This window comes from Rhinopithecus bieti, unplaced genomic scaffold, assembly GCF_001698545.2.
Source record: "Rhinopithecus bieti isolate Rb0 unplaced genomic scaffold, ASM169854v2 scaffold_42380, whole genome shotgun sequence".
NCBI lineage: Eukaryota > Metazoa > Chordata > Mammalia > Primates > Cercopithecidae > Rhinopithecus > Rhinopithecus bieti.
This window is the reverse complement of record NW_016818327.1, coordinates 2,090,020-2,110,994: the sequence shown is the minus strand read 5'-3', so window position 1 is coordinate 2,110,994 and position 20,975 is coordinate 2,090,020. Positions and strand designations below refer to the sequence as shown.

Genomic DNA, 20,975 nt, shown 5'->3' with positions numbered 1-20,975 from the left:
GTAAATTAGTCCAACCATTGTGGAAAGCAGTGTGGCAATTTCTCAAAGAACTAAAAACAGAACTACCAGTCAACCCAGCAATCCCATTACTGGGTATATTCCCAAAGGAATATAAATCATTCTCTCATAAAGACACATATACATGAATGTTTATTGCAGCACTATTCACAATAGCAAAGACATAGAATCAACCTAAATGCCCATCAATGGTAGACTGAATAAAGAAAATGTGGTACATATACACCATGGAATACTACGCAGCCATAAAAAAGAACGAGATCATGTTCTTTGCAGGAACATGGATGGAGCTGGAGGTCATTATCCTTAGAAAACTAAGAAATTCCAAATACCACATGTTCTCACTTATAAGCAGGAGCTAAATGACAAGAACACGTGGACACACAGAGGGGAACAACACATGCAGGGGACCACTGAAAGGTGGAGGGTGTGAGGAGGGAGAAGATCAGAAAAAATAACTAAGAGGTACTCGGCATAATACCTGAGTGACAAAATAATCTGTACAATAAACCCCCCTGTTGCACATTTACCTATAAACAAACCTGCACACATACCCCTGAATTTAAAATAAAAGTTAAAAAAAAATCAGTTGCCTGGGAAGTAGTATTAATTAATCATTGTGGTTATTTATTATCTTTGCTCTGTTTACAGAATTTCAATATACTACTGGAAACAATAGAAAATAGCCTTAAATGTGGACGGTGTAATCTTGATGTCCTCCGTGGTCCAGTGCTTGAAGGGTTGAATAGCAATGTTTAGAAACTCCTGAATGGCTGCTGTCAAAGACAGCATCTGAACAGGAGTCAAATTTTCACACACACCAATTTTCACTGGCACATCAGCTGGATACCCTGCAACCAACTCCCTATTAAATTAACAACAAAACCATAGCTGCACCTACCCTTCATCAGCAATTTCCTTCAGGAATTATCCAAGGTCAGTGCTCTTCCATCTTACTACTTCATGACAGGAGTCAGCATTTAGCCATCACCCTCCAGATGGTGATGTTCAAGACCTTGGCAAACTGCCTTTCAAAGGTTGTGAGCCCTATTGAGAATAATTATCTAGATATTGAACGATATTTTTCACTCTTTATGGTTAAAGTAATTGGGAGCGATGTGGCTATGTTGGCAGAGCATTTGGCTTGCCTGTTTCCCTTTTTAAATAGCTGCAAGTGGAAAATGATGTGAGCCCACTTATCTGCTGTAACATTCAGAAGAATGGTTATTACGCAGCACTAGAACCTGAACTGGGGCCCTACGTTCAAGAAGAGGAGAAACCAAAGAGCATCCCCAGAGTGAGAAAGTAGCTATTTATTAGAGGTATGTGGCACCTGCAGGAGGAGAAATGCTGATACATTGCAGGTGACACTGGCCACACTGTGGTGTCAGCGGTGTCACATCAGTAGGTCAGACAGGACTTCCACAGTAATCGACAAGGGCTGTGACATGGCTGGCACAAAGCCAGATGAGAACCAAATCTCATCTTGTAGCAACATAAAACCACTTTATTTCACTATGAGCCTCATTCACTTGGACATCTCATGACACATTTGACAAAATGTTCTGTTCATTTTAGGAAGTCATCCACATTTCTGATGGTTTCCCTGGCATCTTTCTATGGCCAATAATAAAAATAGCAATGGCTAACTCATATTGAGCTTTTACTATATGCCAAGCACTATGCTAAATTTATATTCATTTTATCTCACATAATAATGGCTATTGGCCAAACACTATCCAGTCCTGTCTACTCTCCTTCCAATAGAATCTTGAGTGAAAAGTCCAGATAAAGAATATTACCTTTATAACCTCTATCTGTTTATTTAAGAGGAACAAAAATCAATATCAGGGTAATCAACCATAGCGTAGCCAAGGAGCAATTTTAGAAAGAGACATTTCTAAAATATCAGAATTTCATAATATTCTGGTTTATTTTTGGATGATACATTATTCAGGATGGTAAAATTTTCAGGGTTTTTTTTTTTTTTTTTTTCTTACAGGCTTAAGTAAATCTTCTACATCCCCAGGCTTTAGCTTAAAGTACAGAAATGATTCTTAAATCTTAAAGCTCTGGTCATCTGAGTTTTTTCTCTTTTAATAATCCTTTCTTCAAAGGCAATTCCTGCTCAGTGGGAAAAGTCACAGCTCCTAAGTATTTATGTATCAAGGTTTCTGTTCAAGGAATATTTAAAAGCTATTGACCAGATCACTGATTTCAATGGCAAGCTATAATCATTTTACATATAGTAAGAAAAGAAATACCTAATAACAAGGGAATAATATGAGCTATGTCTAAATGACCGCATTTTGTATCTTATACATGTTAAACTTCAACAAAATTGATAAAATACTTGTTATTTGTAGTCAGCCTAACCTGGGTTAAAAATCCTGTTTTACCTTTTATCATTGGAGCAGCCCTGTGTAAATTACTCCATTTATCTAAGTTTTATTGTCCCTGTAAATATCATTACTACATTGTGGGTGGTTTAGAAGTAATGCATGTAAAGCACAGCAGGTATTTGATAAATGATAGCAAGTATTACTATCTTTCTAGTTTTAAAATGAACTAAATGATACAAAGAGTAAATCTTAAATCAATGTGTAGAATAACATGTAAACCCTTTTTAAAAGGAATTCATATTTTAGTCCTTTAATATTTCCTATTAATGTTCTCTTTTGGAATAAAAAAATTAGTTATTAGATATGAGTTTACCAGAAGTAGATAGTTTTTAATTCCGGCAGAATAGTATTAGGCTATATCTGATATTCTCTCAAGCTATCAGGAGAGGTAAAATGTAATGAAAGGAAGCCAGGAGACCCAAGTTCTGAACTCTGCTGCAACACTTATTCTGGAATTTTGGGCTACATTTTCTAAGACCTCGATGATCTTAATGTAAACACAAGTGGTTGAATTAGATGATCTGGATGGCTTTTTCCTGTCCTTGCATTCGACAATCATGCACTCAATATTATGTATAAAATTCCACCAGCAGAAAGTCATTTCTTTGACTGTAGACATTGACAGGCAACATGGTAAAAGGAAAGAAGACACAGTTTGAAGTCAGACTTAGCTGAGTTCCAATCCAGCTTCACTTTCCAGTTATATGACTTTTAGCAAGTTACTCACCTTCTCGGAGGCTGTTTTCTCACTTGCAAAATGCCGATAATAATGACTACCTGCTGAGAATGTTATGAAGATTAGAGATGGTGTAGGTATTCAATAATTGAGTGGACATTCAATTAATCATAGTTATTATTTTCCAGAGTCCTCCAATAAAATGTAAATTCATCAAGAAGGATTATTTTGGGGGATTTTCCTGGTTGCCAGGAATGGAAAGCCACTCAAAACTCAATTAAATAAATGAGAAATATAAAGCATTAGTGTTAATAAGGTTACACAGAGTTTCACGAATCTCAAGACTGAGAGTCTATGGAACCAGAAATTGAAAAGGACGTAAAGCCTCTCCCTCTCTCTCTCTGCCCATAAGATGTGTCCCCTTCTATCAGTGCCTTTGATCCCTTCTCTGTCTTTTCTCATTTCACCCCTAATGTCCCCAGCTCCCTGGACTCCTTTCTGTCTCTCTTCTGCCCACAGAGGGTCCCTTATTGACTAACTTCTGTTTCACTCCCAGCTGTGGGATACCATTACAACCAGAGTGCAGGGCCTTGTAGTTCACTGTCTATTTCATAGGGTTAGGCTGTAGGAAGACTCTGGGATGAGTACATAAGACAGGATAGTACCCCAACATAAAACCAGTACAAAGGGTCACACAAAATGTTTGTTACCCCTGTAATACCAAGTTTCTGACAATAAGGTATATAGAGTTGGAGTGAGGGATGGATACAGTTTTTGTGAGTACTAAAGATTATATAATTTTGAGAACCCTCTTTTAGACCAAAAAATAAATAAATAGGGTGATTGTTTTAACCCATTTTGTGCTGCTGCAACAGGATATCACAGACTGGGTAATGAGTAAAGAACAGAAATTTATTTCCCTCAGTTCTGGATGCTGGGAAGCCCAATATCAAGGTGCCTGCAAGTTAATTTTCTAGTGAAGGCTACATCCTCTGGAGGGTAACAATGCTGTGTCTTCACATGGCAAAAGGCAGAAGGGCAAGCTAGCCAAATACTGCATGGAGCCTCTTTAGTAAGGATCTTAGTCCCATTCACAATGGAGCAGGTCTCATGGCTTAATCACCTCTTAAAGGCATCCTCTTTTAATGCTATCACATTGGCCTGAATGTTGAAGGCAACACATTCAAAAGATAGCAGGTATGAATACAGAATTACATAGAAGAGTGAATATTCGCTTGAAATTAGGAAAGAAAGTACAACAAATTATACATTGTAAAAAGGTTGAACGTAACACAAATGTCACAGAAGCCAGAAAATACTTTCTGTGAATTAATTAACACACATCTATAATCCTTTTTTCCTACATTTTTAGGCTGTATACTTAGTGCTCACCACTTTATGTAACAATAATATTAATAATGTTTTCTATAGAGAGAATCGAAAATAACTATCTTTTCTCTAGCATAGTTGATCAAAATTTATTTTGTCTAATTTATTGTCAAAATGTATTTTGTCTAGTTGACAGTTGAGGTATAAAACACAAGCATTTTCATCAGGTGTAGGAATAGTACAGGTTTGTTTTCTAAAAAGATAGGAACTCTGACCAATTCTATTTTATGATTTCATAAAACTTGCCTAATGCAGCAAACCCTCCTCTATCAATTCTATGACTATCAGGAGAGAACTTCTTTTTTGGTTTGACATCAATTAGAACTGAACCTTTTGGTTACAAGTTTACAAATATGATGTTTGGAAGAATTTTCCACACATCAGCCGCTGGCTAGTCTAAGAAATCTATATACTGCCAATGCCAGGTGATTTATAACACACTTACATAACAATACAGGTTTTAGCATTTGTACCTTTGTGTCAGGTGCAGGGAGGGTGATAAGTGTCAGTCTGGAAAATTTCCTACACTGAGACAACTATAACAATAATAAGTATTCATGGAAGTGACTGTGAGTCACAGTTAAATGTAGCCCACAAAACTCAAGCTAAATGTATACCCAACTTGCCCCCTTAGTCAGATCCCAAAACACTCCAACACTCTCTGTCCATAGGGGAAATAAGGAGCAAAAGCTGAAGTGAAAAGCAATAGCAATACTAACCTACAGTAGTTGTAATAACTTACTTTAGAGAATTAAACAAATATGTATATGCATGGTGAGCACATTGTTAGACTCCTTCTCGGGGCACTTAAGCTTACAATTTATCAACTTCATTGTACATCTGCCTCTGGTTGGGGTGCATGACAGATTATGATAGGCCAATCACTTAAGATGCAGTTGAGGGATGACAACAAGGCTGAAGTAGATGGACGTTGTCTCTGAGAGTTCAGCTTGAGGGCTCAGGGTGATCAAGGAATGAAGACTATAGGAGAACTACTGATAAGGTAGGCGAAGTGACAGCAATGACCAACTTCACCTGTTAAAAGAGTGTGCCCACAGATAATTCTGCATTTGCTAGCCTTTCCTGGGTACCTCCTCTGCTTCAGCAAGAAACTAGCCAGCCTGCACTCAGAGCTGGAGCTTCATTAAGCAAAATGATACAAGAGGTTTTTTCAGGTAAAAAAGGCATACAAGAGACACCAATAACGTGATTGTCAGAAAGGGAAAAACAAAAGTGACAACTGAAAGAGCAGAAAGACACTCTCAGAATTTTCATAACAGTTGTTAAAATCAGTGACAAGTAAAAGCAAATGGAAGACAGAAAAGAAATACCTTCGATAGCTTTCTTGGAAATGCTGTTGTATACAATGCAATGAAACATAACTAAATCAGGTGACAAGTATACTCAGACCATAAATTACAAACCTTCTAGGTAAGTTCATTAGAAACAGATATGTGTGCATGAGAAGAGCTAAACAAGTAGAGAATTAACAGAATGTAATTGTATTATGTACAAATAGGTCAGCTAAATACCATTAAATGAGTGGTTTTGTCAATAATGATCTTTCTAGAAAACTATTTACACACATGTCTAATATGGATGGATGGTGAAGGTAAAACTAAACATCATCTTACAGACTGACTAAAAATGTTATTACATAAGCCTTTGAGTAATTATAAAATGTATTATGTATTCAGTTTTTGCTATTTCCAGGGCCACATTAATGTTTCTTGTACACATATAATTATACAATTTTCATAGATGTCTTGTGAGAAAGGCATTTGTATTTCTTCCCTTTCCCAACCCTTCTCCCAGTTATCTTTCCTACCAATGTTTTATAGCTGAATTAAGATATTTCACCATCCCAAATAAATAAATTTAATACCCTCCCAACCTTCTCAAAACATGCTGGTCTTTTTTCATAGCACATATCGTAATGTGCAACTATGCACTTATTTTTTTGTTTATAGGTTTAATTTCTGTCTTCCTCTCTACCATGTAAACTCCATAAGGGTAGAGAGTCCTGTTTTGTTTACCCAGTAGGCTCTATATATACAGATTGGTTAAATAAATAAATAATGAGAAAACTGAATCTTAGAAAAGTTAATTAAGGCCATAAGTAAGTGGCAAAACATCATTCAAATTCTCCGTGTATTCAAAGCCCTTGAAATTAACCACCGTGTTACTCTGTCCGTGCTAGCAAGGCTGCATAATTTGCAGGGCCCACCACACAATAAAACCGTGAGCTCCTGTTCAAAAAGCAAGGAAAATGTGCCATTAAAGTTATTAAAATATAAATCTTTTTTCCTTTCTTCCACAGTTGTCTCTTGATTTGTGATATTTTTGCTGTTTAATGTGGTTCTAAGTAAAGAAAACTTAAAACTTCAAATTATTACCATGAATTTTACCGTTTATCTTTTGTTGTGTAATACCAGTTTTAAATGCAAATATGAGTATTTAATTTGTATGCAGAATCACCAAAATTACACAATTCTTATTTCATAACTTGGATATGCATATGTATTTTGTTCTTACCAGAACAGTAGAAACACTGCATAGAACTAACTCAATTGTTTTTATGTCACTTCTTACTTATGCACACATTAGACGAATATTTTCTACCTTCAACTTGCTGGTGAGCAAGGAAGGGTTGAAAGAAAAGAGGTTGAGGATTTTCTGTCTTTCTCCTCTCCTCTTATGTCATCATTTCAGCATAAGTATTTGGTTAATAAAGGAAAGTAACAGGAGTAAGAAAACATGTGGTAAGGGTACCTTGGTTGTTCATCTTTCTTTGAATGCCAGACTTCTTTAGATGTTTGAAGCTAATTCTAGTTCAAGAATAAAGTGTGGCTTTTCAGGTCTGTCATCTCTCCTACTTACTCCAGGCAGATATGACACACTTACCTAGCACTGGCTTGGAATCTTACTGAACTCTTACATACCATGGGTTCGCCAGAATTTGGTGCTTATTTGACCTTGTAAGTGCAAATGGGGCAGCAAGGAATGGTTTCCATGCATGGTATGCATTTCTCCTGAATTTGTGCCCATACTCCATTGTCCCATTGCATTTCACTTGCAAAACACAAGCTCAAAAAGAAAAGTAAGAATTTTCCAGACAGCAACAGCAAACCATTAAACCAAGCATGAGGCCTTTATGAGCTTACACACCCACGAAGCTGGCCCTGTATACATTCACAATCTAATGCATCTTACTGCTTTGTGCCTAGTGACACTCTATCCAAACTTCCGCAGTAATGAGTCATATTTTACCAAGATAAAGATACTTGATTTCAGTACACTATGAGTACAATGAAGGATGACAAGTAGTTCCCAAGTCGCTTTTCAAACTTTTATTGTAACTGGCAAAGGAGGCAGATACATATGTTTGCACACCAGGAACAAGGAATTATTTTTATTTGCAGACATTTATAATTGCTTTGCCATTGATTGAGCTATTAAATATTCAAATCTGTGCAGGGAGCAGGTAATTTAGTGCAGCTATATTTTCTTCCCCACTTCATTATTGAAATTGAACAAAAGCTGAATTATACAATCATATAGCTGCAAATATTTTAGTCAGGAGAAGAACCTTGTACTCTTCAGCCTCTTTTGAAGAATGAGACAATCATAAACAAGGTCAATATCTTCACTGTTCTTTGAGTCTGGGTTCATTTTCCATTTTTTCCCCAGTTTCTCCTGACATAATCCCAGTTCAGAAGGCATATGTTCTAGCAATTATACCAAAGTTTATCTGATTTACCATCACAGTTTGGAATTGTCTTGGCTTGAGGAGCCAATCTAAAGTTGATACTTAGATTGTATTAAAAAAATTAAACAAGTTTTTAGGTCTGTTTGACAGGTGAGAAAACCTAGTCTTATAAATGTTAAGGAACTCACATAGATAATCAATAGCAGCATTATAATTTGCACCCAGGACTGGCAAAGCATGCATTCATACCAATTCATTTTCAATAAACTCACTAAAGCCAAAGATAATATCTGTATGCTTTGACCAAACTAGAACTATTATATCTTTTTTATAATTTTCATTAGTCATTTAGCTCCAGTATATTCTTTTGCCCTTGGTTACACATTTTTATTCTATATACATTATTTCTTATATATTTTCTACTTTTCTTCCACAATTTATTTGGTGATATAAAATATACAAGTATATTTTCTTAAACTACATTACAATTAGAACTATACATATGATAACAAAAATATGAAATGTAGATGATATGTATTTTACATACATATATATTATATAATATAAACATAAATAAAAGATGACAAAGTAGATTTATGAATTATCTGAGAGATGTCAGATCTCACATAAAGACACTGAATTTAGCATTCGATCAAAACATTCAAAGATACAGATTTCATCAGTACAGTCCTCATACACATTTAGATTTCTGAGTTTATATTCTGCATTCTATATAATATTTATTATTTATTCAGTAAAACCAAAGATTAGTATGTGCAAAGCAGTGAATTCAACATTGTATTTGCGATGACTTGCATTCCCTTTACAAAGATGCTTAAAACAGTTTAACATCTGATAGCTATGAAGATGACCTTTTTCAAACTTAAGAAATTCTAGAGGCCCACGTTAAAAGATACTATATTCCCTTATGAAAACAAGTAGAACCAAATAGGCGATGGAGAATGTCAAGCTAGAAAGAGGACCCAGAGGGCACCCTACACTGAATCACATGAGGAAATACCCTTTCTTGTAATAGAAGACTTGACATTAACTATTTGTATTTCTTTACAAAGAAGTAAAATACTTTAGTTTTTGTAATTTATAGAGGTTCTTTTCAGGTTTAGTTGATAGAATATTCTGGTTCTATTCCTTGAGATTCCAGTTTCTGAGAAACAGCAGTTCATAAATGATTTGTAAGAGTGAGTTTATTTTTTATTTTTGTTCATTTTAGTGTAAGGGTTCACCAAACTCTATATTTATAGTTAGAATCATAATTTATTTAAATACCAGGTGATAATCAGGCAAATCAATAAATGAACAAATCAAAATACACCAACTAAAGTGAATAGTAAAAGAGCTTATTGTGTAACAAAGACTAAATAATTTAAAGGAAAATTAAGGTGAGTACTAAGCTTCATTCAATAGTTGATGTCTCAGGTGCTTCCTCCCCATTTAAAAGATGAAGAGAAGCTGACGTGATCAGTCCTAGCTGATGTTCCTTGTCCCACCTTCTGTCAACATGAACCACAAAAGCACTGAAATAAGAAAGCTTTTTTTTCTTTTTTTTTATCATAGTAGGCCTAATTCTTACTTGTGTCTGAGGAGTCTATTTAATTCCTTAAAACTTCTATTTGGTGGGTTTTCTTTGAATTTTGGATATCTGAAATGGTTTTTTGTTTGTTTGTTTTTTGGTTTTTGGCTTTTTTTGAGATGGGGTCTCGCTCTGTCACCCAGGCTGGAGTGCAGTGGCGTGATCTTGGCTCACTGCAACCTCTGCCTCTCCAGTTCAAGCAATTTTCCTGCCTCAGCTTCCCAAGTAGCTGGGATTACAGGTGCCCACTACCACGCCCAGCATTTTTTTTTTTTTTTTTGGTAGAGACAGGGTTTCACCATGTTGGTTAGGCTGATCTCGAACTCCTGACCTCAGGTGATCCACCTGCCTTGGCCTCCGAAAGTGCTGGGATTATAGGTGTGAGCCACTGTGCCTGGCCTGAAATGTACTTTTTGATTTAGTTTTGTAGTGTAAGAGGAATACAAATGAAAAAAAGACTAATAGATAAGGAGAAAAAACAAAAGTCCATAGTGAAAAGTGCAAAACATTTCCACCTAAGAGAGTAAATTTTATTTGGTTTTAAAATAGAAGGAAATGAAAAGAAATAGTAATCTTAAATTAGAAGTTCAAAAATCACCTACAGGTTTCTGAAGTGATGTCTCAGCCTAAATTATCTGAACAAATGTGTAATCTATTCCAATTTCCTTCTTGAAAGACTTTTATTTTCATCTGCATGGTCCAGAATGCCTGGGTACGATTTAAGCTCTGCCATTAATAAGCATGCACAACACCTGTAGATGTGGTCTTATTTATAAATAGGATCGTAAGCCTGCATGTCAGCTCTTTTAAAAATGTGAGGTCATGCCACATAGCCCTTGTCACCTCTCCTGTGATTATCCCTGCAAGAATTTAGCCTTGCTAAGCGTCCTTTCCCTTACCTGTAATAAAGGTATAATATTAATACCCACATCATTGTGGGGTTACAAACTTATTATAAATGTATTTTTCCATGTAAGGTTCTTAAAATAGTGTCCAATAAATGTTATTTATTGTTTAGCCAAGGAGGACTAAAGTTCAGCTCTGTCTCCTGCTAGCCATGTGACATTGTACTCAATAATCTAGCTTCTGATTTCATGTCTTGCCAAATGAGAAAAACTCACAGTCATGTTTCTTCAAATAAAACGTCATCAACTGTGAAACAGTAAGAAGGAGCTACTCTAGTGTTTGGCAATCAGTAGCAGTAGGCTCCTTTTCTTAGCAAAATTCAAGCAGGGCATAAATCTGGGCAAATATGACATCAGAGGTGGACATGAATAGTGACAAGTGCCTCCACATAAAACCGCCATTCAAATGATCCTGTTATCTTTGCTCATCTGAAATTTAGTTGTATCAGATTTTTCCTGAAGCAAACTGAAGTAACAACTGGGGTTTGTAGATCTCATTGTCATTGAGAGGATTGGCTGTGATATTAGCTATGTGAGTTAGTCTTAAATGTGAGGGTATGGACTTTGGAAATTCTGGATTGTTTTGACATACTAGTCTTGTTTTGGTTTGGCTTAATTTTTCTAGAATATCAGAAGCAAATTCAGATATAGCAGATACAAATAAGCTCAGTAATAATATTGACTTTATGATAAACATTTTTCTCTTTGCAATAATTTATTCAAGAAGGACTAATGAGTAAAGAAATATTTTCCTCGCTGGAGGATACCATATCTTTTACAGTGCTCAGTTGATCACATCAATTATTATTTAATCTTTAATGATAATTGATATACAATTAATATAAGAAAATCAAACATTTGCTATATAATTCAGTTCTACAATGCCTCAGTCTCCCTTAAGAAGCTCGCTTATTTTCTTCCTAACAAAAAATCATTTTATATGCTTCCATTGAGAATGCTACTAAGATGTTCAATCATTGGAAATTTTAATTTATCAGCTAAAGTTGGTGAGATAAACCTTTCTTTAGATGATCAGTTTTGCCAAAAAAAATTACTGCTTCTATCTGATTGTGCAAGTAAAATAAGTTGGTTGTATAGAACATAATGAAACTAACATATAAAAAGCATTCAGCTATAATTCGTAGATTACTTTGTATGAATGAGTATTACAGAATGAGCCAATATTGTGTTTGCAAATATCTCTCCACAGAAAAAACAAATCTTTGCACTTTTTTCAGCATTGTGTATTAATTTAGAATAATAAAAAATCAGCAATATTCAGATATCTGCTCTTTCTGTATCATATTCTTTTCTCACATTTAATATTTTTGTCATTTACCTTCCCCTGGGGTGACAATGGCATAATGAAAAAGAACATAAAATTAGAAAATCTCTTTAAAGTAGCTATTCCTATCCTTTGGGAGTCAAGACATCCTTCTTTTCTTGTTTTCATTTTATAACATGCACCCATTCCTAATTAGATAACAGAACACTTTATATATATAAGTGCCTCCACATAAAACCGCCATTCAAATGATCCTGTTATCTTTAGCTAAACTGAAATTTAGTTGTATCAGGTATATATATTGCACACACACTTTTCAAGTTAATTAAGTAAACTTTAAATCACAGAATAACTTGTTGAAATATTAAACATAGTGGGATATCAGAAATCAATGATTGAGAATCAAGCACTTACATTCTAAACATAGTGTAGACCAAATACCCCAAGTATACCTCTCACTCATTTCTCTGACTTCCCTTGGCATTCACCTTCTGGAGCATTAGAGAAAGAGTACAGCCTTTGCTAATCAAAATTGATTAAAGAGACTCTTGGCTGGTAAAGGCAGTTACTTTGGATGACTCACATCTTTCTGCTTGCACATGGCAACGATTTGGCACGGTTTTTACAGTAAGACTGTGTCTGTCATCCCCAAGATTTTGTTTTCTTTTAGAAATGTTAAGATTAATTCTGGAAAAAATATATTATAATTGTGTAACCACGTAAGGTAAGTCATTGATCAAGGGGAGTACTGCCCTTCTAATACTACTTAGGCTTTAAATATTCAATCTACCAAAGAATAGGAAATATTGCTACACTAACCTATTTACTTCATGTTAATAACAATTTCTGGGTGTTCTTCTTATCTGCATCCATTACTCCATGATAATGAGATTCTCCTGCTCTCAGAAGATATTACATGTGAAGGGTGGATGTTCCGTATGTAAAGGCACAAACACAGCTAAAACAAAAGCATTACATTTATTTTCAAAGTCATTATGTTAGGACCCTAGAATTACTGTTATTGCAAAATTATGTTGGTTTTTGAGCAAAAAAAATTGAGAAGTTATTCAACCTAGCCATCCCACTACTGAACAGTACATCACACATATCAGGAGAAAGATAAAGATCTTAAAGTTAACACATCACCACAGTTCTACATCCTTTTTAATTAATGGCATTATGTTTTAGTAGGTATAGAGTGGCAACTCTTTATAGGACTCAAAATATTTTCTGGCTTGATATTAAAGGCAACATGCAGCTTCCCATGTGAGTTCTCTACTCTTTCCTGAGAACCACCTGTAGACTTGTTTGACTTGTTTCATTAATTACAAACAAGGGAGTTTAACTTGTATCAGTACCTAAACAATCAAGTTAAAAAAACAATTACTTCTTTTTTTAATGTGAAATTTTTGTTCAGGTTCACTCAGACAAAATAATTAGCTGAGAGAACATTTTTACTTTTCCACTCAGTAAGGCTAAGCCAAATTCCACTTAAGATTATCATATTTCTAGGCTAGCAAGAGTTCATAATTACCTAGCTTCACTCTTATGTCAAATCCTCCATAATCTTTTGGCATGTTTCAATAAGAAAGCCTCACTAAGGTAAAGGAAAAGCTTTTTTTCCACATTTTATTCCTTCTAAACTGTAAAATAATTAGCAATATACTACATATAAGCAGTAAATCCAAAAAATGAATAAAATTAGAAAGTTATATAAAAATTGCTTTTCTGATTTTATTTCATAGAGTTTAATTTAAGGAAAAAATTGGCCACTTATGACTTTCCTACATTAATCTGTTTATTAGGTTATTTGCTCTCTTCTCCACACAGAGGGAGTTTTCATAAATGCATATTCACATGCCCACTGTAGGCTTGTGCGGAAAGGAGAATTAATCCTCCATTGTGTAGCAGTCAAGTCCTATTTAGTGGTTTGTCTGCTGAGATCAATACAGGGTCTCTAAGGCATAATGGCTGGCTCCTTTCACTCTTGCTAGACAAACAAATACCCCTTTTAAAAAATCAGTTCACGAAGAAGAAAATAAAAGCTTTTCTAGGCATAACCAGCCCTAGCTAAAACTTTTCAATAGCCTAAGTTTGGATTTCACTGCCACAGTCTTCATTTCTAGGCCCTTTTCCCTTCTCTAAATGTGACTGCTCTTCAGTCTCTCCCAATGAAAACCTGTCTTCAAGAAATAATTTGATATACATATTTAATCCCAAAGAGATGCCTGTATGAATTCAAAGTCTTAATGTGCTACAATTCTCAGGAATACAGCAGTCCCCCATTATCTGAGGGAGATATGCTCCAAGATCTCCAGTGGATGCCTCAATCCAAGGATGGTACTGAACTCAATATATTCTGTTTCTTTCTATACATATATATCTATGATAAAGTTTAATTTATAAGTTGGGCACAGTAAAAGATTAATAACAATAATTAATAATGAAATGGAAAAATTGTAACTATATGTTTTAGCAAACATGGTTTTTCTCCCTCGTAATATCTCATTATACTCTACTCTTCTTCCTCAAGCCAGATGATGTGAGATGATAAAATGCCTACATCATGAGATGAAATGAGGTGACTAACACAGGCATTGTGACTTAGCATTAGGATACTGTTGACCTTCTAGCAGTCATCAGAAGGAGGATCAAATGCTTCCAGTGATCCTGGATCATGGAACCATGACTATGTCAATGGTTTGATGTCAGGAGCAGACAATGTCGATGACTACTGGGCAGGTAGAGTATATAGTGTGGATACACAGGATAGAAGGTTAATTCATTATTCAGGCAGAACAAGTAGGGCAGAGTGACATTTCATCATTCTATTTAAAAGTGCACATCCTTTAAAACTTATGAATTGTTTACTTCTGGAATTTTCCATTCAATGTTTTTGAACCACAGTTGACACTGAGTAGCTGGAATTATGGAAAGCAAAACAGTAGATAAGACAGGACTACTGTGACTTTAACAAAGACAAGAATTCTTAGACAGAATTAGTCTTTGTGGAATTTATGTAATACAGGTAGGCATTTGAGACATGGAGTTGAAAGCAAACCATCTCAGTATCGTCATAGACAGCAACTTACTCCACCTACTTGTAAGATTATCCTGCAGCCAGGAGCTGCCTGGACACCTCTTAAAAAACCACATCTCTTCTGTTTACTGCTTGGCTAACTTCTTTTTGTTCCTCTAGATTCAGTTCAAATCTTGCCTTCTTATGGAAGTATTTCAAAAGTACACTCAATTCCCAAGGAATCCTACCATCATTTCTATTATTGCAGTTATTACTCTCAAATGTTATTTTCTGTTTGTCTCTCTCTCCTAGAGGTCACTAACAGCAGTGACTGCTGCTGATAATTTGTGCCTTTCCACACTTAGCACAGTGTTTGGAACATAATACCTTCTCCCTTCTCCCCCCTGCACCAATATTACATAAGTGGTAGACAGCAACCAGGGCAGTCAGCTCATTCTCCCTTTCATCTTCTGTCCACCTGTTAATGAAAGGCATCCAGTAATGGTGGAGAGGGGCAGTGATAGGAAAGAGGCAGATGCGCTAAGAGTCAGAGGTGCCTCTTTTCACTTCCCCTAAAGATGTATTTCCTAAAGTCGAGAAGCATGAAATGTTTGAAGAAATACATTTTGCAATATCAATGTTTTGTTGAGTGGTTTCAAACTCTTCTAGAAGAAACAGCACAACACTTAACCTTTCCAAAATGAGTTAATTACACAATGATTGTTCCTTCAAAGTCAGAGTTTGGCCAACTACATATGGCCCACAGGTCAAATGTGGCCCATCTCCTGTTTTTGTACTGCTTACGGGCATAGAAGAGTGTTTGCATGTTTAAATGGTTAGGAAATACCATATTTCTTGACATGCAAAATTAGTATAAAAATCAAATTTCAGTGTCCCTCCATAAAGTTTGATTGGATTACAGTGACTCTTGTTCATTTATGGATTATCTAGGCTTGTTTTTGCATTACAAAAGTAAAGTCGAGTAGTTGTGACAGAGGCAGTGCCGATCTGCAAAGCCTAAAATGTTTGCCAGCTTGCTTGCCTTTTACAAAAAGAGTGCTCTAAATGGGCATATTAGGAACAGCTCAGGCACTCGAATCACATTATTTACACCACTTAAAAAATAATTTAGAAACAATCGAGAGGAGAAAGAGATTCACTTAGGCTTGAAGAGAGTAAGCCATTGGGGCATTCCTCTTTAGGGTGAATAGCAGAGACGTAAATGAGATAATTAACAATTGTTTTCAGGAGGAGTTAGATCCCATAGAGCAGGGAATGTAAACAATAGCCTTGGTTGTCTGGAAAGTAGAACAAAATACATCAAAATATTTAGAAAGCTGAGATAATGAGAGTTCAGTTATTTGTTTATTACTCTAACTTCTTTCCTTCACTGGAAGATCCTTTTGGGGTGGTTCAATAAATTGAACCAAGTGTTCAATTTGTGATCAGCATCAAAGTTTCCAACTCACTATAGAAACTAGATACAGTTTTGAGGGAGGAAAGAAGGGAGGGAGAAAGAAGAAAGAAAAATATATTTGAGAGGATTATTTGCTTTTCGCTTTTACCATTTGCTTTAACTTATTTTTCACTTTTATATGTGGAAGTTCACGAATTTAAGTGTTCTTATCTAACAAGACAATTGTATTTGTATTTATAAAACCACTACCAAATGTTTCAGGGAATGCGCTTCTGCTGTTTCAAGTTTTAGCTTTGTTTTCTCATAATGAAAATCAGCCACCATTGATCATGTAGTGACTGCTCTCAGAGGTTAGTGAAGTCGTGAACACCCTAATAGGCTTTTACAACTACAAATAAATTATTATCATAACCCCTTATTAGTGGTAGAAACATCAAGTTGTCAAACAAATTCTATAAGAGTAGTCTAGCTATTCACTTAATGACACCTATAATGGAATCACTATGTTCTTTCTTGTGTTTAATTTAAAGCGCACATTGTACATTTCCATTTTATTGCCAAAACTCTCATCTGTGATCTTATAATCTCCTTTAAACACAAGAATATTTTTCTGTATTTAAATTTATAACTAACAGCCAGGCTGTGACATGTTTAGCTATAGACTTTCATTAGCATAATAAAAAAAAACCACCAAAATAAAGCAACAAGCAAAACAAAAACTCCTGCGACAAAAAAGACTCATGAGCAATTGAACTTGGAATTGTATTCATTTTTAAAGGCAACTTGGTTTTACATTTATTCACTTGCCCTTAAAATATGGCTTTAATTTATTACTGATGGCATTTTCAGAGATCTGTTGAAGGATTTAACTCTGAAATGGTTTATTCTAATTAAGAGCTTCTTGCCAACACTTAGTCACCATGAGGCTTGGAAGCCCCAGGGACCAGCTTTCATTACACATTGTGCCCATTTCATACAAGTAGAACATTTTACAATAATCAGATCTAATTTACATCTTTATAATGTTCCCTCGTTTAACACTTTTTTTCTCACTCTGTCAAAAGAGATACTTTGGTTCTTTAGTTTGTTCTCCATTTTCAGTGGATTGAAATGCACAGCTTTGACAGAAACTAAAAAGCTTCAAGCCTACCCTAGAAGAAGGTCCATCTTACCCTTAGTTTTTAACATAGTAAGTCTGATTTGCTCATGATCATTCAAAACACAGAGTGACCTGACACAGGAAACTGCTTCCCATCAGTCTCACTACTGTGTTTCCAATATGGATAAAATGCAATTTTCTGCTTTTGGGAGGGGGCGGGGCTGGAGACAAACAACAGTATAAGAGCTCTGCATCTGGTCCATAATGTTTTGGAACCAGGGTGGATCTTTGTAGTGAGCTGTGGTAAGGTGAGCAGAGCACAGCTTTAGGTGAAAAAGCCCTGGGTTCCTGTTTGGTTATGTCTCTTACTAGCGATCCAGATGCCAGCAGGCTGCATCTTCCAAGCTGGCTGGTCATCTGGTTTTCTGCCAGTTGTGCCAGTGGAAAGCACTGGCAGGAGATTGGAGAGGGGCTGGGGAAGGAGCCAGTGTATTTCTCCTCTTTCTTTGCATCTTCTAAGGCAGTTGCTCACACTACTTTGTGGATCTAGTATTTTCTGCATTGAAAGACTGTTTCAATGCAGTCTTTGAAAGAAAGTTCCAGCCTCCATGACACTCTGCCCTAAAACTGAAAAACTTCCTCCTCCCTTTGCCCTGCAGCCTCTTGCTGATGGCGGCTTCCTGCTGTTGCTAATTCCTGGGTTATCTTACGTGATGAGAGTTTTCTTCACTTAGTCCATTCTGTTGTAAACACTTGATATGATTTTTATTTGTCTGCTTAGACCCTGAATATGAGCAATACTATTTTAAAAGTAAGGTACTCTATTCACAATCCAACCTCATTTCCAGAAAATTAAGTGAAGAGAGGAGCATACAAAGAGATGTAAGAAAGTATGCATTTAATGTACTTAGAATGTGGGATATATGCTGCATTTTTTAAAAGTTTTCTAGTGTGAACATATTTTCAAAAAATTTGTTTCCTCTTTCTCCTTAAAATGAAACCTGATGGAAATAATTTTATGGAAAGTTCTTTTCAGTTGGTTTATGTTTAAGCAGGTGTACTTTTGGGTCATCTTTTGTTTTGTGTTGTTGATTTTCTTAACCAGATAGAGTAAGAATATAACCACAGAGCATATTCATACAGAATTCTGATGAAGTAGAACTATAGAGGTAGAGTCATGGATTTTTTAAGATCCTTTTCATGTATATATTTTTTCTGGATATGCCTTAGTTTGTATAGTTAATAAGAAGAATGACCATTCAATTGGTGCTTTAATCTCCTTAGAAGAGGCAAAATAATCCAAACACAAATCCATAAATTATACTCATTTAATTTTAGGAGATAAGTTTGTCTCACATTGATTGGAATAGAATCTTTCTTCTAAAACATATCTAATGTAAGCCTAAGTTCCTGGATTCTCATCAAAAACAAAGTTTGTTTAAGGATATAGAAACTTTCTAGGTTAAATTGAACACTAGAATTTTAGTGGAAGTGCCTGGCTGTCTTTGGGAGGTTAAATCACATTTTCTCTTATCTCATCTCCTTTTATATTTAAATAGCTGTGACTATTTACGTGAAGCATCATCATATTAAATTATTTATACTTAAAGAACTTTGGAATCTTAGCAGGGAAGAAGTCCCTGGTTAGTGACTAAGCAGAGAGGTGCACACATAAAGAAGAAACAAGATGATATGGTTTGGCTATGTCCTCACCCAAATCTTATCTTGAATTGTAGCTCCCATAATTCCCACATGTTGTGGGAGGGACCCGGTAGGAGATAATTGAATCATGGGGTCAGTTTCCTCCATACTGTTCTCATGGTAATGAATAAGTCTCTAGACAACTGATGATTTTATAAGGGGTTTCCCCTTTCACTTGGCCCTCACTCTCCCTTTGCCAGCTGCCATGTAAGATGTCCCTTTGCTCTTGCTTCGTCTTCCTCCATGATTGTGAGACCTCTCTAGCCAGGTGGAACTGTGAGTCAATTAAACCTCCTTCCTTTATAAATTGTCCAGTCTCAGGTATGTCTTTATTAGCAGCGTGAAAACAGACTAATACACAAGGCAAGCCCATGACCTGGCTGTATGAGTGGTAAGAAATGGCCCTATGGTGGTAAACTCCAAACTGGTCCTGTGCTTCCAACACAGGACAGGAGGAGCCCAGGCCCTACCTGGAGTGGTCAGTTGAGTGAGAACACCAGGGCTTTCATAGAACAGCCATTAGATCATGACAAGTATTTGGGAACAGGAATAATATGGGTATGGCCAGACCCACCAGGAGGGACACAACTTGTACTCACAGTTCCATCATCTCAGTTGGACACTGCTGCTGCCAAAAAGGAGCCTAATTCTCTGCCCCAATAAAGAGGTCAAGTCTTATCTCCTAGGTATTTAGAATTTTGTGCATTCTTTTCTGTAACACTTAAGGAGTAGATAACAGGTGGCAAAATTATCAGGCCTTCTTGGGCAGAATTAGAAATAAGGTATGTATTAGGTCATTACTGGATAATCCATAGGTAATTTTAAAAGCACAGTCAAAAATAAAATAGGTAAATACAACTTAAAAATGCCATGAGACCTCTAATAGCTAATGGATTTTAGGCTGTAAACTCAGATGGGGAAGAACATCAAATTAAATAGCTGCACTTCTTGCTTTAAGGCTGCCTAACTGACATTCTCCCCTAAGACTGGCACTGCAGGCATACACCTGGGGACCAGCTTCTCTATCTTCCCCTGGCACAGGCACTTAGGAGTCTTTGAATAGATTGTAAGCAATGCACAGTTTCAGGGGTGTCAGCAAGTGAGAGTGGTGGCTGATTATAAGAAAACAGGTTTATCAACAGCCCTGTCAAAGTGGGGATTTGTCTCTGAGCAAGGAATTTGGCTCCTTGGGTGACAGCCTGTAGGGCAGCAGCAGTGACTGGAACCATGCACCATGGGGAGTTTCATGCAACAGAGTTACCTTTCAAAGGCCAGGAAGAGATGGAAGCAACAGCCGCAGGTAACTGAAGAAAGTCCCTGGAGTGAAAGCAGCCCTGAGAGTGTTGAAGATGAAACCTCTTGGGATGGAAAACCAAAACATGCATCTTAGGGAAGCTGGTGACGTCAGCCCAAAGCCAAAAACTGGGACTTTGATTTACTTGATGGACTAATTTTTTTTTTTTTTCTATTGGAAGACAAACATATCTCCCTCAATATACTCACAAGGTTTAGCCAAGAGGATCTTGTTAAGAAAAATAACTACCACATGATGGAATTTTCAGATAATTGCCAATGCTCACTATCTAAGATTAGTAGCAGCCAACAGAAGAATAGATGGTTATGGAATAATTCAGCCATTTCACAGGTTGATGGTGAGATTCAGAGAACAGAGTCTATATTTGTTCAAATTGTTGGATATTTGAGAGGACAAAATCTGCCAAGTTGGAGTTATTTGTATTTTAAAATTATGGCCAAGCTGAGCGT

General features: G+C 36.0%; 1 protein-coding gene across 1 annotated transcript in view; it reads left to right on the top strand.

Annotated features, from left to right (window-relative positions):
* Positions 1-14,637: 14,637 nt before the first annotated feature.
* KCND2 (potassium voltage-gated channel subfamily D member 2) overlaps positions 14,638-20,975 on the top strand; it is a 33,177-nt gene continuing 26,839 nt past the window's right edge. The window contains exon 1 of the mRNA XM_017856924.1: positions 14,638-14,717. Coding sequence (XP_017712413.1) covers positions 14,681-14,717 — 37 coding nt within the window. The 5' untranslated portion in view covers positions 14,638-14,680. The remainder of the gene's footprint in view (positions 14,718-20,975) is intronic.